General features: G+C 38.6%; 1 protein-coding gene across 2 annotated transcripts; it reads right to left on the bottom strand.

The window, feature by feature from the left end:
* On the bottom strand, nt 1–17,788 carry DCUN1D1 (defective in cullin neddylation 1 domain containing 1). Of its 2 annotated transcripts, none has more exons than XM_050902388.1 (7): nt 17,730–17,788; nt 9,013–9,229; nt 7,574–7,742; nt 6,836–6,966; nt 2,191–2,273; nt 1,849–1,945; nt 1–325 (listed from the first exon to the last, which is right to left on the bottom strand). In XM_050902388.1, exons 1-7 carry the CDS (start codon nt 17,730–17,732, stop codon nt 246–248), a joined length of 780 nt encoding a protein of 259 aa, XP_050758345.1. In that variant the 5' UTR covers nt 17,733–17,788; the 3' UTR covers nt 1–245. The 2 variants fall into 2 exon arrangements, with proteins under 2 accessions (XP_050758345.1, XP_050758346.1); XM_050902389.1 differs by lacking the exon at nt 1–325 and adding an exon at nt 1,238–1,297.
* Nucleotides 17,789–18,167: the final 379 nt, after the last annotated feature.

Genomic DNA, 18,167 nt, shown 5'->3' with positions numbered 1-18,167 from the left:
ATGAAATCCACAATGTTGGAACTTTAACGGGCAAGAGTGGTCCAGACTAGAAGAAAAGCCCAAACCACCAGTAGAAGAATGAAATATGATATGGTCCAAGATATATCCTTAAAGGTTTGTCTCAACCCTCAGCCATATTGTGAGGATTGATCTTCAGTTCAGTCCAGCCAGCAGAAATTGACTGTGCAATTTTCCATTTCAGGTATTTGTACAGACTATGTACACTCTAGAAGGGTCCTTTAGTGCTACACTGTCGTACTTTTTGTCCCAGCAATTTGAGGGCGTGCAAATTCCACAAAGTCATCAATAAGAACCGGCCATGCCCCTAAAAGAAAAAAAAAAGACCAGAACATAAGAACTCAGTTCAACAAGGCATTCTTTTTAAAGCTTCAGATCTAAACAAGTTATTTACTTTCCAGTCTTAACTAGGCATAGTTTCAAGCAAAAAATTGTAATTTTATTTTCTTGCTTGAAATTTAAGAGCTGGTAAAAGATTTCTACTGCCTTTAAACCCAGTTAATACATATCCCTTTCAAGGATCATACTTCCTTCATCTTCCTGACCAAAAAAAGAAGGGGAAAAAAAAAAAAAGCTGACAAAAATTCTGACTTAAAACTGTCCTAGTTTTGGCACCAGATCTTGATCTCCAGGATGGCAATAGCTGCTTAAAAAATGTTGAACATTGGATGAAGCAGTCTATGCTGTAAGCAGCAGCAGCAGCATATCTTGACATACTACAGCATTTACTGCTCACAATTTGATTTTTCATGAATGCAATGCTCATCTGTCAGAATTGGCACACTTAGCCATACCTGAAAACAGCAAAATGCACTCCGACAGCCAGCAATATAGTGTAATGCCCTAGAAGGCTGGTATTACACTATATATACGCTTCCATATTCCTTATCAAGAGGTAGTTAAAATGCATATCAATATTTTACGTATTATGGGCAGCCATATCCAAAGAGGTCCCCAGTCATGTGCATGATGGTCATGTGAAGGTTAAAAATAATTGTGGGCTGGTTTGTTTTTTCCCCCCGCTTAAAATATTTTTATACCAAATCATTAAAACATGTTTTCTGCCTTTAATCTTTCTAAACTACATTGTTTTATTGTGGGCAGCAGCCCATTTGCTCAATGATAAGGGAATGAGAACTGTCCATAATTATTAAATAAAGTTGTAGAAGTTTGCTCCCCTCTGCTCTGGAAGTATCAGAAGTTTACAGTTTCCTCCACTCACTGAACTGATCTGCCGCCAACGATTGAAGGTAATTAGCTGTTCTTGGCTACAGATGGACTGGAAGAGGAAAGATCAATACAAAAGTTTACAAGAAACACATTTGGTAGGATATAACTTATGTTTAGCAATCCCTGTATGCTGCCAGCTTCACTTTCATATTACTACACGTCCAATCTTCACATAAACTGAAGCAACCAAACTTAAAAAATATTCTCAGCTAAGAAACGCAATAACCAGAGGACCCTACAAAGAAATGCACAGGCCATGAATCAGTTACTTAGTTGAAGATGCCAAGAACTGCGCTGACAGAGAATCTGTGTTTTTTAAATGGACAAATATCAGGGTTCGTCTCAATAAGAAAGCATTAGTATCTGAGCTCAGACAGAAGAAAAAAAGAAAATGGATTTAAGAAAGTTTCAGCATTTCTTTTTTAAACCTGCAGTAACAAACAGATGATAACAACATGCATTAAAGTAGCTCTAACTGAACTTTAGATCACCGGTGATATTCTAATTATGCTGTTATTAGACAGCTGTGCCAAAGCAGATACACAGGAATAAATGTAGCATAAAACACAGAAGTTAATGAAAGAAAATGGAAATGTTTACCTTCCTCATCATAGTTAGACATATCATCTGCTATCATTGTACTAAAGTCTAGAAGTAGGTTCCAGGTATCCTTAGGAATTGATCTTTTATGATGTTCCTGTTTAGAGGGGTGGAAAATTTATGTTTAAAAAAATAAATTAAAACACCCTTATACACATTCATTTTCACTGTCTTAGACACATCCATATCGCCAAAACATATTTCTCTTGTACACACTATGAAGTGCAGTATCTGGGATCTGGGTCAATACAGTCTATTTTCATCTACTCAGTAATTTAAACACATTTATCTTCCAAGTTTTGAAAATACTGCAGTCCAGTTTATGTAAAGATTTAAACTTACCAACAAAAATTTGTTCCACAAGTCTAGAAATTTAAATCTTCCATTAAGTACTAAATTCCAGTAGGCAATGGCCATTTCTAAATCTGTAATATTAAAATATATTACTTTTAGAGAGATACATTTCAAATATATAATCTCCACAGGTATCTAACACTAAGATGAACCATATATTCATAAAGGTGAAAAGATTAATCTAATGCAAATATACTCGTGGATCCTTTACAAAGAGGCAACCATAAATAAAGTGTTACACAAATATTTTACAGATTTTTATACTATCACTGGAATATAGAAGAACTGAAAATTGCCCATATTAATATCTAAAATATCCAAAACACACAAGGATATTTCACATGCCTTTTGCTATCTAACAATACTTTAGTTAAAATGCAGTGAAATATTTTTGTCTTAGAAATGCTATTGACTTGAAAAGAAAATCTGTAGTATTTTGTAGTAAGATCTGCTTTAAATTTTTTCAATATATAAAATACAATTTACATAAAACTAGCTTTTTATGATTTCATTTTTAGAGCAACCTTGTTACAGGTGCTGGCTTTGTAACATGGCTTTTGTCAAGTGTTCATTTCTGCAATCAGGTTTCCTTTTGAAAAAAATCTTTAAGTACTGTACAAGCAGATGGTTGATAGTTGGTTTGTTAGTTGTTGGTCTTTTTTTGATTGGGTTGGGTTTGGGGGGGTTTTTTTGTTGGTTTGGGGTGTTTTGTTGTTGTTGTTGGTTTTTTTGTTTTTTTCCAAAGACTCCTGTTAAGTTCTTGCTTGTTTTGAATCTGTTTCTCAGGACAACTGAGAAACCTGAACTGACACAGTTCAGGAACAAGAACAACCTACTGCCTGTCACACAACTGCGTGCTGCTGTCAGCAGTGGGTGCTGTTATAGTGTAGCAGTTAGAAAAAGAGACTGGTTAGTCTAGCATGTAAGGAAAAAAAAAAAAAAAACACCTCACCTCCCTGGTATTTGCCAAAGGCTAAACTGACATGCATTTACTGTTTATTAGTGGCATACAGTAACATGTTAGCTGATAAAAGAAAGTTATGTATCTGAGTTCTAAATCTCTACCTAGCGTGATCTCCATTAACAGGAATTAACAAGGACCTCTGTACTGTATAACAAAACGCTACTAACTGTGATCTTACCGAATTCAGTATCCACCACCAAATACGTACAGTAACCCCAAAAGGCTACCCAGTTAAGTGGCCTTTTTTTTTTAACAACAGCTCTTATATATTTTGCAGTCTAGCAAGTTTCTTCCATAAACAATCCTCTTGTGAGAGCAGAGAGAAGAGGCACATGATCAACTGCACCTCAGGAAAAAAAAGAAAAAGAAAAAACCCAACAACCCAAGAAAACCACTCCCTTCCCCCAGATGCCCAAACTATTTAAAAAAACAGGGAGGTGGATCTTAAATCAATAACAAACAAAACAAAGCACGAACTCTGCATTGCTGGAGGGAAAATAGATGGTGATGCGGGGAGTTTCTGAATTGTTTAGTATCTTTAATATCAAAAGTTCTTCTCGAACAGCATATTCACATTATAATGCTTCCTGACCAAAGTAAAGAATAAAATTTGTGGAGGATTTTCCAGCAGCTGCAAAGGGGTGTGATTTCAGACAAAAGCTGGAGTTTCGAGAAGCAAAGACAAATTAAACAGAAGTCACTACTCCTCAGTAAATAAGCTATATGTGAAAATGACAACGTATTAAAGAGTGTGAAGGCTAGGTATCTCTCTTTAACAGAAGATTTAGATACAAAAATATGCACTTCAGCTTTCAACTAAAACTACTGTCCTTCTAAAAATGGATACAAACTTCAGACTAAGCTCATCAGTTCCTCAAGGAAACTGATTAGAAAACTAAGTTTTATTTACTTGTGATGCATTAATAGCAGGCATACAAAAAAATGCAAGGTCATCAAATTGCTCTATATTTACAGTGGTTTATAAACAAACACTATAAACAAACTGTGCATTTTGACACGCTTATACAATTTTGAGATTATTCTTGTGGGTAAGCAAAAGGCCTTTAAAAAACAGATCTCAGGATGCTGCAACCTCAAACTCATTATGTGAGTCCAAACATGTAAAGCATGAAGACATAACGTCTTAGAACAAACTACATGTTTTAAAAGAAATTTTATGAAATCACAAAATTGGAAAGTAAAGATATAATTTTAGGTTTTCATAAGAAAGTGAAAGAATGCTCAGGGAAGTCCTCACGGATCAAACATGAAAGTCTCAAAATATTTGCTCCATTTTGAGTTTTATCCAGAGAGATGCAAGAGAAGCAAACAATGTTTGAGATGAACATCAGTTAAAAGGTATTCTCAAATGATATGCAAATATCACAAGAACTTTTAAGACATCCACAGTACTTACACGGTAGTAAGGAATTATGCAGAGGAAATGTGTTTCCAGAACCGTGCCTGAACTACTACATGATGTTTAGAAGATTAGAGACCAATATACATTAAAATCAATTTGCAAGTTCCTACAAGCACTTATTTAGACACTCCACAATTAATTGCCTAACTAGGAGCACTTGCTTTTCAGCACTGTACTTCTCCCAATATTCTTTTGCTTTAGGGTTTCCAGAATTATTCTGCCCTATCATAAATTCATGCCTAGAACTGTGTATTTATTGGCACCAAAAGGGCTAGTAAGCATCCAGATTTTAAGCTTAATTCTACATCACTTCGAGATCCAGACTTAAAAACAAAACAAAACAAAAAACCCCACCTTATACTATATATATGCTATATGGATATGAGAAAACTGTACTTGTCTTTGTCACTGTTAGAGCTTAACCTGCATAAAGAAGCTTTAAGATGAATGAGAAATAGAGCAAGGGACTTAGTTTTCCCGGTAAATCATTTTTACTGAAGTCTGTTCCATCTGGGATACTCAAGAGATTCATTTCTATATAGGACTAGAGGGGCGGGGGGAATTCAGAAAAAGAATGCAAGTCTCCCTTATACCTTAGAAATATGGAGAAGAAAATGAGAGGTAAGTACTACATCAAACAGTTCTGTTACTCTGAAGCTTTGAGAAAATTAATTAAAAATGATCACGTAATTATTATATCATTGTAATTTGTCATTTCACTTTTACCACCTTACAGAGATTCTGCAAAATACTCCTTGTTGTGTAAAGCTGTTTAAAGATTTAAAACAACATACAAATGTTACAATGGTAACCATTAAAAAAAAACAGAAACAAACAAAACCCTGCAACTGTTCACACTGCAGAACTGATTCCACACTGACACTCTCCGTAATCTAACTTCTATCTTCTCACAATTCAGTTATTGTCCACATTCTCCTTGTTGTAGCAGCCTAAAAAAAAATTAATATGACTTTCTACACGAAATAAGAATCTGCCCATTCATTTATTTGCAGGATTCAGATCTGACTACATGCATGCACAAGTATTGTCAAACAGTTTAGCAGTCCTCTTCTAGCTTCTTCAAAGACAATGAAACTCACAATCCAATTGAACACAAAAAACAGGATACAGAACGATGTTAAAGAATGACACAGAGTCGAAACTAAGACATGGAGCTTTTGCTTAGTTACTTATTTTTCAGTATTCATTTTAAGCCAGAAGTTGGTCCACATATAAAAGACAATAAAACCAAAGCAGAATCCTCATCTTTTCACAGCGCGTGAATGCAAAGCTGGTCAGTGGCAGCCAGTTTAAGGCATTTTCATTACTGAGAAAAATAAATTCACAAGCTGCCAAGGAAGAACCTACTGGCCTTTCAGTATTTTATTTCTTCTCAAAAGTAGAACAGTTAGCTTAAAAAGTTAATAGTTACAGAGTCATGAAATACTAGTTATGGCTAATATCTCAACTACACTGTGAATATGCATTCTGGTTGGTTAACATCACTGCTTGAAAGAAATTTTTGTTCCCTCATTTTTGCTGTTTGGACTAGACAGATCTACAGTTTGTTCATTTAGTTCCATCAGAACTGTGGTGCTCTGTCATTATTTTTAATAAGTGATTCTTCCACTTCACCTGTCACATTAATCAAAAGCACAATCAGCAAAAGAGCTCTGAAATAATGAAAAAACCATTCAGTGAGCTGGGGGCGGGGGGGAAGGCTGTAGATAGGCACCTATTACCAACGGCACAACAACAACAGGCATCAAGCCCAGGATATAGAAATCTATTCGTACTATTCCTATTCTATTTTGCCAAGACATTTGCAAGCATTTTTGGTGTTACAAGAGACTGTACGAGTGTACTTACACAGAAATCAGTTTTACAGCTTAAATTTATCCTAAAAGTGAAAATTCAATTAATCTGTTCAGTGCTGCAAATTCTAAGTGGTATAATTACGCCTTTAATGTAAGGCCATAATCCACTGTGCTTACTGAGAACTGCACACACTCTTAGTAAAAGAATAAACCCTCTCTTATAAAATTTTGTAGTCTATATTAATGATGCAGATTTCTATCAATTTGAACACCTTAAACTGACATCTGTCTTTCACAACAGAGAGATGTATTTTATCCCAAGGGTGGTTATCTTTCAGACTCATTAGATCACAATAATATTTTCACTTACTGCCTTAATCAGTCATTTCCCCTATTTACGAACAAATGTTTATGATTAAGAATACATACCTAAACCTTTCTGTCCCGGATTCTTTGCAAAGTTGAAAGTAAACTGATAAAAATCCTTAAATCTTCCTGGCTCTTTTAATTCTTGTTCCATTTTAGGAATCTGGGCCTTCAGTTTTTCTATGCTGTCACATCTGCATTTTAAAAAGCATGTTTATTTGTGTATTATTCATTTTGCCATAAAATATGAGTTATAACTTAAACAAAAATTTATAAAATCTTTGTGGAATACAATACAATTATCAAAACAAAATTCATGAAGCCTTTAATTAGTCTGCACCTATACAACAATTTCATGTCTTTGTTGTTATTTCTTCACATTGCCATTTGCACATACTAGCTGATACATCAGATTCTATAATCCACAAGATTTTTTAGAAAAATGTGATAAAGACTACTACATTCTCATAAGGCAGAGAAAATCCAAGTATGCTAGACTGCAGACTAACATCCTCGCTTTACCTACCTGAGTAGCTCTATGGCAACTAACTGAAATACTCACAGAACCAAGGCAAGCAGCACTCAAAGTTGCCTCGCTTTTATTAGTCACTAAGCATCTAGCACATAGACAGCAGATGCACTTTTACAGAGGCAGACAAGTGATGCTAAACTCTGAAAAGTCTCCAAAGTCTGAAAGGACAACACGATTGTGAATTCCCCAAAATAGGACTGTTTCACTGTACATTCCAGTTTCTGACACTGGATTACACTGTCAGTGTCTAATACTTACTGCACACTTACCCTAACTCAGTCATTCCATCCATGAATTCCAGCTTTGAAAATTCACACTGCGTTGCAGCTCGGAATTTCCATGCAATGATGAGTACAGTAATGCTGGCTGGGTCAAGAGCTAGATCATCACAAAACTGCTGTATACCATCTATACCAATTTTATTTTCATCTTGAGGATCTTTGGGATATAAAAGTAAGTATTAAGAAAAACAGATTTTTGAAAAAGCTAACAACTGTATTTAAGATAAGTAAACATTTTCAAGAAGCCATTTTTGGGATCGGCCCTTATATGTGAGTATTTTAAAAACAAAATTAAATTAGTATTTTCAATGGTTAAGCTTTAACAATTGAGGCAGTTACTATAATAAAGCCTCCCATACAATGAAGCTTACATTATTTTCATGGAGAGACAAAAGCACCACAAACATTTGTTTTCTGCCTAATAATATGCATGATATTCTGACTCATTCCATACACAGAACAGTGCTCCTTTCCCATCAGCATACTTAATTATTGGCATCTTTGGTAAGATTGCCAATCTGCGTACCATTATAAACAATTCTGCAGTGTCCATTTGCAAGCTGTACTGACACAATAATCAAATCTGCCCATAAACTACTAAATCAACATTAGTTTTATGCATTTTCTGGCATCACCAGCATGCATGAGATTGGACATGGTAGCCTCCAAGAGGAAAGTTACGTTGCCCCGTTACCGATTCCAAGTCAGCCAGGCACACTCCTCTTTCCACGAAGGAATCAACATCTGGTCTGGAAGTGAGATGCTCACGTTTCAAGTGCACTAACAAAGATCTACTAACGTAAGCCAACAAAGACTTCAGGAAAATGGTATTTGGATTATGCACGCATACGAAAACTGACAGAAAATGTAGCACTCATTTTTAGATTTTTTTGAAGTGCTAAAACACAGAATTTGTTCTACTGTACTGAATCCACTTTACTGTTTGTGGTAGGATACCATCAGTTGAACACTGGCTATATAACAGATAGAGAGAGTTATTTTTCTTTTCTGCTCTGGTTGTAACTATCTGATAATAAGCACAAGGTGAATAAAAATTAAGGCAGAATCCATCCTTGGTATGCAACCTTTCACTTTGTCAGGAGCGAGTCCTGAGTGATGTGCTTTCCCCAGAAGAATTACCTAAAATCCACGTTAACCATTACTCACTGTACACACAATTCGAGTTCCAGACCCTAATCTTGTATAAATGTACATGTATTTAGAGCACATAAAGCAACCGCATGTAATCCTTGTGAAGCAGAAGCCTACATATATTCCCTTCTAACTTGTATTATTAGTCATAGAAAAACAAAGCTGAAAGAGTCGGTTAAGATTTACAAGCACAAGAGCACAGCTGCAATGATACATTGTAATTAAGAATACATACATACAACTAGGAAATAAGCCTTAAAATTCAGGGTACTCACCTTTGTATCTGTTATATAGCTGTTCTAACTTCTTTCTGTCCAATGATCCTTTAACACTCTCTCGTATATAAAGTTCAGGATTTTGGAAAAAGTTGTCTGTTGCAACATCTAACTTCCAGTCATTTTGAGACAGACAACTCACTGCTGTCTTTTCACTAGATTGTGTGAAGACCATAAATTGACGCACTTTATCCTTCTGTGATGATTTCAACTTGTTCTAGTAAAAACAGACAATACTATAACTAGAAATGTTTTACTGGACAAAAAAACCCAAACGATCAGTACTGTTAATTTTTTTTAAATCAGTACCTTTTATAATTTTCCCGAGCAATTAGACTTCCTCTAACTGACAGTGCAGTTAGACACTCAAATCAACACTTCTTTTTGCTCTTTTTTTTTTTTTTTTTAATTTAAACTTACTTTCATTCTAGGTACTTTACATTGTAACAAAACTGAGCTAAAGCATCACAAAAATCATGCTGGCAAAGCAATCACAGAAATAAAAAATGGGTATTCTTATTGCGTATTTGGAGAGAGAGCTGAAGGGCATAGCAAATTCATATACAGCTCTAAGTTGAGACACCTTTCTATTTAAACCATGTTTTGTTTTTTTTTAAAAGAAAAAAACATTCTCATCTTAATAGAAGAATGCTACACCTACCAAAAAAGGGCAATTGAGATGCCTAAATAAAGCCCATGGCTATCAAAATATTTGATATATTAACTGCCTTAACAGATGCAGCAAAACAGGCCGTTTAATAGCTTACCATCACTGAACAAGAGAATGGCATTCATTTAGTCCCAGCTGACCAAACTAACAGAAACACCAGCTAGTGCAGGACAAGGGGTGAGACCATGCTGCAGAACGGGACCTCTTGATGTGCCTCATGATGGCAGCAAGGCACTAGGCTGGGTCATCCATTTCAGGGAGCTACACACCGAAATAACTTAAAAGACTTTTTTTTTTCTTTTTTTTTTTTTTTAGATTTTTCACTTTGAAGGTGCTCAACTCCACCTACATAATTTGCAAGACATTCCTGTGAGGAGGCATTGTCTCCATTTCACAGCTGCAGCAACTGAAGCTAAAAAAAAAAAAAAGGGTAAGTAATTTTGCCAGAGGCAGGCGGGGGAGTGAGTAGCCAAGGTGAGAGCTCTGGAATTTCAGGCCTCCTGCCCTGACCAAGAGACATCCCTCTCTGCTCTAGCACAAAACTGAATGAAGAAGTTGCTGCCAGTAATTTATCAGCTTTGAGCAACCTGGTCTAGTGGAAGGTGTCCCTGCCCATGGCAGGGGGGTTGGAACTAGATGATCTTTAAGGTCCCTTCCAACCCAAACCATTCTATGATTCTATGATAGAGGGACTCCCAAGGATATTTTTGATGAGGAGAAGCACACTCAGTATTTCAAGGGTATTAGTTACACAAAACTAACTGCTGATCAGGAGAAAGCAATCGTACAGCTCTTGCACTAAATCCAAATTCAGTTCTAAAGCTCACTCAATATGTTCAAAGCAAAAAGACTCCTAACGTTACAACTTGGTAAATAAAAGTTCTGACTTTTAAGTCAGGATTGGATTTCTTACATGGCACAAATATTTCATTTGTAGTTTACCTTCTGTTCATTATTGTAATATCCAAGTGTATGGCTCCTTCTCAGGGAGTATGAGGGAAAAAAAGGCCAAAACAAATCTCTAGACATGATAAACTATCCTCAGCCAAAGAACAAATCGTTTAGGAGCAGTATGAGCTCAAGCTCTTCATTCCAAAGGATAATTAGTGCCCAATCACATTATCATTAGAAAAAAGAACTAACGCTATAATAAACAGACCAATACCTTTTAATTTAAGATCCCTTTAAAAAAAAAAAAAATCTCCCCCAAACCAAAACAACCCTGTACCTACAACATTTACCTGAAGCCAAAATTCTAGCACACACTGCAGACTTAAACACAGTCATATTAGTTAGGCTATACTACTTTTAAAGTTACAATGTATTGCTGCTTTATTTCAGTCTCTTGAATAAGTTTCTCACATTGGACCTTTTGCTACAAACATGTTTCTGAAACTCCGATTTTCAGAAGTGGTTCCAGGTAAAGGTCACGCCATCAGAGCAGGTCCTGCAAAGACCCACTGCTGACAATTTGTGCACACTTCGAGTTTCAAAGCAAACATTCAGCACCTTATAATACTGAGCTCAAACTTCCACAAAAATCACTTACGCTGACAAAGCCATGTGGAATGACTTTCAGAAATGCCAAATGGATTTTTAGTTGCAGCTTTTAAAAATATATTGTAAACTCAGATATATTAAAACAAATCATTGAATGAAATCCCAAATGAAGATGAAACAATCCCAAGGCTAATTTTCTGTATCAATTACCAGCTTCCTCAAATCAGTTCCACACAGCCACACTGCTGCATCACCACAGACTCAGCTGCACTATAGGGCAGAGTCACACTTCTGACCTTAGCTTTGCTTTTCCTTTTTTTTTTTGACAAAGCTGGTGCCTTTAATCATTAGGGTTTTGTTTGGGTTTTTTTAACATGTACACATAAGTATGCATAGCTCTTTTAATAGTGAGTATTCTGTAAAACCTCAAGAGGCTTTGTTCTGCCCTACTCCTGCAAGGGTAAACTCTAAAAGGAATGACATACAACAAAAAGTCAAGGAACAGGTTTAAAAGGGCTTCACTGTGGATGCCCAAGACCACAAAAGGTAGCGTGTTGTCACATAAAAGGAGAATACAAGTTATTAGATCAAAAAATTGCAGCTTAAATCACTTTTATGATAAAATTTAAATCCTATATATGCACGAGTTCTTCCTGTGCTTGGGGCTCCCTAAGTGATAGTAACAATATAAAACCTTTTTAAAAAGAACACTGAATTTGCCAAGAGTCAAGCAGCTAGTAACACTTACCAGTATAGCATTCAGTAATATATTAAGATGCAATAAATCACACTGTTTAGTCATAATCTTTTTCTGGAATAACTATATTTTTACTGGTCAAATAAGAGTTTATTTTTAGTCAAGAAGTGCCAAAGCCCTTTCTTTATATTTGATGAATGTTTCCGCAGAAGCTTGCCAACGTGGACGAGACACTCCACATCCTAAGTGACTGGACAACTCTTTGAAGGCCTACTACAGGACAGCAAGAGATGAAATTACTGCTGAGTTTTTATTATCCTATTATAGCTCTTCTTTCATCACATTAAAAACCCACACTTCAAGCAGGAACAGGTTCCAGGCCTTCTGCGCTTTTAAGGGCTATTTCTAGAAGCCGAGCTCTAACAGTCTATTATTGTTTTAAGTGTGCAATACAGAAGCCAGAGCACCCTATAACCTTTAATCCTGTAGTCATCAGGCAACAAATACCTTACACTGCAAGTGTATGTACTGTAATGCAATGCAATCCATTTAAAATATCTCAACTTTAACACTAATTAAAAAGGAAGACAGAATTTTATTTAACAGATATCTGTCTTGCTAAAACATACAAGTGAAAACCAATGGAAAACAAATGCAACAAATTTTCTAGTATTACGTCATTCTAATGAACGTCCGATGCTATAACATTATTTTAAAATGAAAATTTGCCTCTCCCCATGAAGTACCAAATTTGATAATTTTTATTCAATAACCCATCCTTGATCAGATACTTCAGTGAAAGATTAAAAATAAAAAAAAATACTTGGGCTTTTTTTCCCCCAAGTATTTGTGGGGGGGGGCTTCAGACTGAAACTCGCCCCGTCTAGGGGAGTAAGCTTTCCCAGTCTAGGGAAAAAAAAAAAAATGCTAGAACTGAGCTGCCAACTCTGACTACTTGGTTGTTTTTCCTTATCTTCTACACTCAATTTTTAGTCACCTCAGATTCAAAGATCAACTCTGCACACCGGTCAGCAACGTTTCCTGGATAGCTAGTAGCCGTATGGGAGGTCCACTCTCCTAGATAATGTCCATGGGAAACCATAACAACCTTCGTCCCACGCTGCCTGGACTGGAGAGCTGAGGATTCCTACCAAAACCCTGTTCTTGAACTTTGCTCTAAGGTTATACGCAGCCGCCAGCTAGACAAGCAGTGCATGATCAGTTTGAAGTTATCACTGCCCAAAATTCCTTATGGCCCCCAAAGAAGGCATTCACACAGTTACTCCTTAATGAATAACTACTTTTCACCTTTCCCTTCCCAGCCACTGCTTACAGATGATCTGATTCCTGCTAGTTTCACTGCTAACGAAAGGAATTTGAACGATGTGACATCTGTGCTTTTGTTTCAGTCAGGACTCAAAGAAAAGCCTGTTAAGTTCTCATGCATGTGACAGGTAAAAGCCTTTTCTAAAACAGTACCAACCTCCACAAAGTCTAGGCTTTTACGCTAACTGCATTTAAACTCTAGCAAGAGATCTGGCTGCAGGAAGCATCCTTGCACTTTCAAAGGACCCCAGTGATATCAGTTCAAACACAGAATAACTTCAGCCCGCAGAAGTTATTCAGAAGCCCCTTCAGAAGAACGGGCTTGTGCCTGTAACAACCTTACAGATCATGACTGCCAGTTTTGTCATGTCTTTATGCGACAGTAATGGTCAAGAGAATATTGCTCCCCTACTGTGTCTGAATCATTCCATGTTGGGCTGTATCCATTAAAGGAACGTACAAGACACCTGCAAATAATCTGGTTTACTGCTTATATTCAACAAATACATGGCTAAAGCTTACAAGGCAAAATCATAAGTATTTTTCTTTGATAAGAAAACAAAAGATAATCACAACAACAGAAATCTATGAATACACTGAATTACATTTTAATCAACCGTGATGGCATACATGTATACTACCAAAAACCCCATAAAATCCAAGTTAAAGACAAAAACATTAAAGTAAATAGCCATAATTTCTGTATAATGTAAACAAATATGCCCTTCAACTACATTTTATTTTCTACAGCAGCTTCTTGAAAAAAGGGCACACAAAGTAAGATCATCAGGACATTTTTAAGCTTCTCTTTCAAACTGATGTGAAAACCATTTGTCCGCAGTGGAACAGAACAAAACTTGAAAATTTACAAGGTCTGTTGAGATATAAAATCCAAGGGAAAAAAAACACAAGCAACATAAAATCAAAGTTGCTTTTTACACCCTCTAATGTTCTTTTAGTGGATAAAATCATTTTAGTACTTGCATATGGGCAGAAAGTCTTTCATAAAAGATGAATATATAGCTACCTAGAAGAATGCAGTAGTTGTAATAGTGTTCTAAGGTAATTCATGTTAACCTGAGAGGTGAAGGAAACACCAAAAATCAGGGCTTCTTAATTAAAAAAGGACAAAATAAAGCTGTCCATTGTTTAGCATTCTTAACCCTGGTCCAGGGCAGAAGCACTATTCAGCCATTAGAAGCTGCATTCATACCTTATATTTGCATTGGCACCATAAAACATGAGTAAAATATCAAGAGCTACATAATAAATTTCACACCTTGTTCTCAGAGTAGTTCATATTCCTGAATAATTTTTTCATGGCTCTAGTTAAAAGTGATTTTACAGTATAAGTTCAAAGGGTTCTCTGGTAAGCTGGGAGAGGAAACAAGATCATGCACCATCTTGTCTAGCACTCCGACTACTCCGTCCTAAGCGTAATGCCAAGAACCTACAAGTTTTACTATGGGAGAACCAAAACCAAAAACATTTAATATCAACAAACTGCTACAGTAATGAATACGCACCATACAAAATAGCCTTGCAGAGTCACTTGTTGAGTTAAACACTACATAACAATGTCATGAAGTACAATAACATTACAGGAGACAGCGTCAGACATGAAATTCTTGTAATACTAATTTTTTACAACTTCCTGTCACCTGCACTAAGAAATTATGAATCTATCAGCATAGAAATATTCTTCAGAGAACACAACTTGGACAATATAACAGATAATGTAAATAGAGATAAGGTTAGCATTTGGCTCTGGATAAAGATACAGATACTCACACACTTGACTTGATTATCACACATAGTCCCAAATTCATTAAATCATTCAGAATAGCACAAGTAGTAGCTCTTCTCCTCAGAGAAGACAGCTTAGAGTATAATGGACCAGCTTGCTGCTCTGTCTTGATTTGCAGGCACATTACTTGTCCTCATGATGAGATGAAGCAATAACATACTAACAGATAAGGTGAAGGAGACCACTTCTACAGATGCTGCTCAGCTCAAATGAAAATGTGGGTAAGAGAGGCAGATTGCTATCAGCAATCCAAGGAACGTTGCCAGGGTGGTGTACCTGAGCACTGGACAGAAAACACTTTTCAAGTTACCTAAATGGCCAGAGTGAGCCTAACAGGCTGCTCTAATAGTGTCCCTTCCAGATATTGGACAAAGACAGTTCGAAGCCAGGAAACCTTTGTCCTGAAAGCACTGGCCGTACGAACACTGGTGAGACCAAGTCAGAGCCAGAAGTGCTCTAACTGGAGGTGCTGTGGGCAAGTAGGAGCCAGGCCCCAGCTGCAGGAGCCTCTACCACAGCATTTGCTGTGCTGGACAAGCAACCTGGCCCCAGGAACCTGCCACAGCCACTGGAAGGACTAGCCAGAGCAGTAGTGCATATGGGCAGAAAAATGGGACATTGAATCTCATGTTTCTGGATGGACATCTTCAGATCTCTGTGAAGAAGTCTCCCTACTCTTTCCCCTAACTAAATAGAGGATTTTGACATACCGCAAGTATAGGTACAGAATCCTATACCTGAGCACTAGAAAAAATTCATACCTGTATTTACTACTTATAAAAGCTGCAGCCTGTCATTTAGTCCCACTTCAGTGCCTATGTCATCCTTTCACCTGGGTGTTGGAGTAAACAAGCACAACCTGGAAAACAGTTGTTTGCATAGGGCCTAACAACTATGCTCGGGGCCATGACTAGAGTATTCAGATACTCCCTCCAATCTGATAAATACCAATCTATCAGTATAGTATTGTTCCACTGAATATATCTGCTAGTTCTTCAGTTAAGTATTTCCAAGAAGACTAAGCAGATAGGATTCTGCTGCTTCTCACAAGAAGCTATTCTCAGAATAACGTGCCTCACTATTTCTGTTATATAGCCACGTACTACAGTATTGTTCAATTTAAATTTCTAACCACATAGCCAGCCAATAATATATGTATGCACAAGACACCACCTGTGTATTTATTTTGCATACCTACATTGGATATACTGTGAGACAGCTCTAGGAGATTTTTATGGAAAAAAGTCTTCATAAGAAGTTGTGTAACATTACTGCGTAAGTGCTATTTGAGACAGTCCCAGAACTGCAGAATTACAATAAGACACCTCTACAGTCTGAACTTTACCCTGACTTTATTTTTAAGCTCCCATAAAAGCCTCAAGTGAAGATCTACATCAAACTATTCAATTAAAAATTACACTAGTAACATAGTGACAAGTTTATTAGAAGTCTACATACTGCACCACTAATTTAAATCCTGGCTAACCAAATTTTTATGCCAACATAACTCCGTCAGTTAAAGGTGACATTTTTATTTTTTTAATATGCTTTTAACACTGCTTGCCAGAATAACATTAACTGCAGGTATAAGATTATCTTTATACCAATAAGTATACACCAGTGGATCTTAGGCTCCCTCCTACACCCTTCCTAAGACAACAGCTGCTATAGAAAAGTACTACTTTAAACTGTACAGGTGTAGCTAAAGCTGTACAACTTTTGTATACAGAGAAGGCCTAGAAGTATGACTATAAACATGTTCCCTTGGCTGCATAAGACACTGTGCAAGAGACCAATAAGGACTCCCTTTATTTAAAGCTATGGAATGTCTTTTTATTTTGTTTAGACCAACAAAAATAGCAAATTTTGTTCCAGCCACTGTGGTTTCCCTCTAGAAGAGGGAATGGAGAAAGTCAGTTGATTTGAGAGTCCATAGCAAACCCTCAGCTATAAGGAAAAAAATATTATGGAGAAAATGCAAGATAGACAGGTCCTCCTTTACAACACTTATATGAATAGGAGCCTTACCAAAACCACAAAACAATTATCCAGAAATTCTCCAACATAATCCCAGTTCAAGAAGGATCAACATATCCAAGTTTCCCAGTGAACTGACAGCGCTTAATGGGCCCTGAGCCGCCTGAAATCCTGACAAAAACTCCAAGGAGCCCCCGGTTTCTGGCAGCCCCCTGCACTCTCTCCAGTCACTGCTGCTCACCACCCCACACAGAGCAATGACCAAGCTGCCCGCAAAACACCTCTATTGCCCCTCTCCCGTACAAAGATGCCTGAACCCTCATACAAAGTGCAAGCAAGCACCTCCTCGCCATGAGGAGGCCTGACAGAGCCCCGCGGGCCGAAGGCCTCTGCGGGATCCCGGCGCCCCCCACCTAGGCCCCGGCGCTCGCCCCTGCCCGGGAACAGCCTCCTGCCTGCCCGCTCCGCGGCCAGCGGCCCCGGCCCGCCGCACCGCCCTTCCCGGGCCCCACACGTCCTCCCTGCCCTGCTTGGTAGGAAGACCAAGGAGCCCACGGCCCCAGGACATCATGCCCCGGCTGCGGGGCCCCCAGGATCAGCCCTTTCGCCGCTCCCTTCGAGCCGCTCCCGGACACCCCAGCCCGCCACGACTAGGCCCCAGCTGCCCCTGCGGCGCCGCCGCGGCTGGCCCGCCCCGAGGCGCCGCGCCGGGCCGAGAGGCGACCCGGGAGGACGCTCACCATGTTGAGGGCTGTGCAGGCCTCTTCCCTCCCGGCTCAGGCAGAGACTGAGGGCGGCGGCGGCAACGGCTTCCTCCGGCGGCGGCAGCTCCCGGCTCCTCACGGGCCCTTCCGCCGCCTCCCGCTCATGCGCAGTGCGGCGCATCCCCCGCGCCGGGAGCCGGCGCTGCGCGGCTGCAGCGCAACGGGCGGGAGCCTTCACCGGGGGGCGGCCTGGCAGCCTCCCCTGCCCGCGGAAGGCGGCCCCGTCCCGCTCCCGGCCCCGTCCGGGTTTCTCGGGGAGCGGCCGGCACCCGCAGCGCGGTGGTTGAGGCCGCGGCGTGAATGGCGGTTGGTCGTCGCACGCAGCTGAGGTGGGGGGCGCCGCACCGGGGGGGGGGCCTCGGCCTGAGGAGGGGAAGGGAGAGGAAAGCGCCTGCACTCTCCTCAGTGTTATTG

The sequence above is a fragment of the Gymnogyps californianus genome, chromosome 10 (assembly GCF_018139145.2).
Source record: "Gymnogyps californianus isolate 813 chromosome 10, ASM1813914v2, whole genome shotgun sequence".
Taxonomy (NCBI): domain Eukaryota; kingdom Metazoa; phylum Chordata; class Aves; order Accipitriformes; family Cathartidae; genus Gymnogyps; species Gymnogyps californianus.
Note: the sequence above shows the minus strand (reverse complement) of the source record. Positions and strands in the feature narration are given on the sequence as shown.

Coding starts and splice junctions, on each gene's coding strand:
- DCUN1D1 (XM_050902388.1), bottom strand. Junction 7,743..9,012: donor GCTATATAACAGATACAAAG/GTGAGTACCCTG, acceptor TATATCCCAAAG/ATCCTCAAGATGAAAATAAA. Junction 2,274..6,835: donor TCCGGGACAGAAAGGTTTAG/GTATGTATTCTT, acceptor TTAATATTACAG/ATTTAGAAATGGCCATTGCC.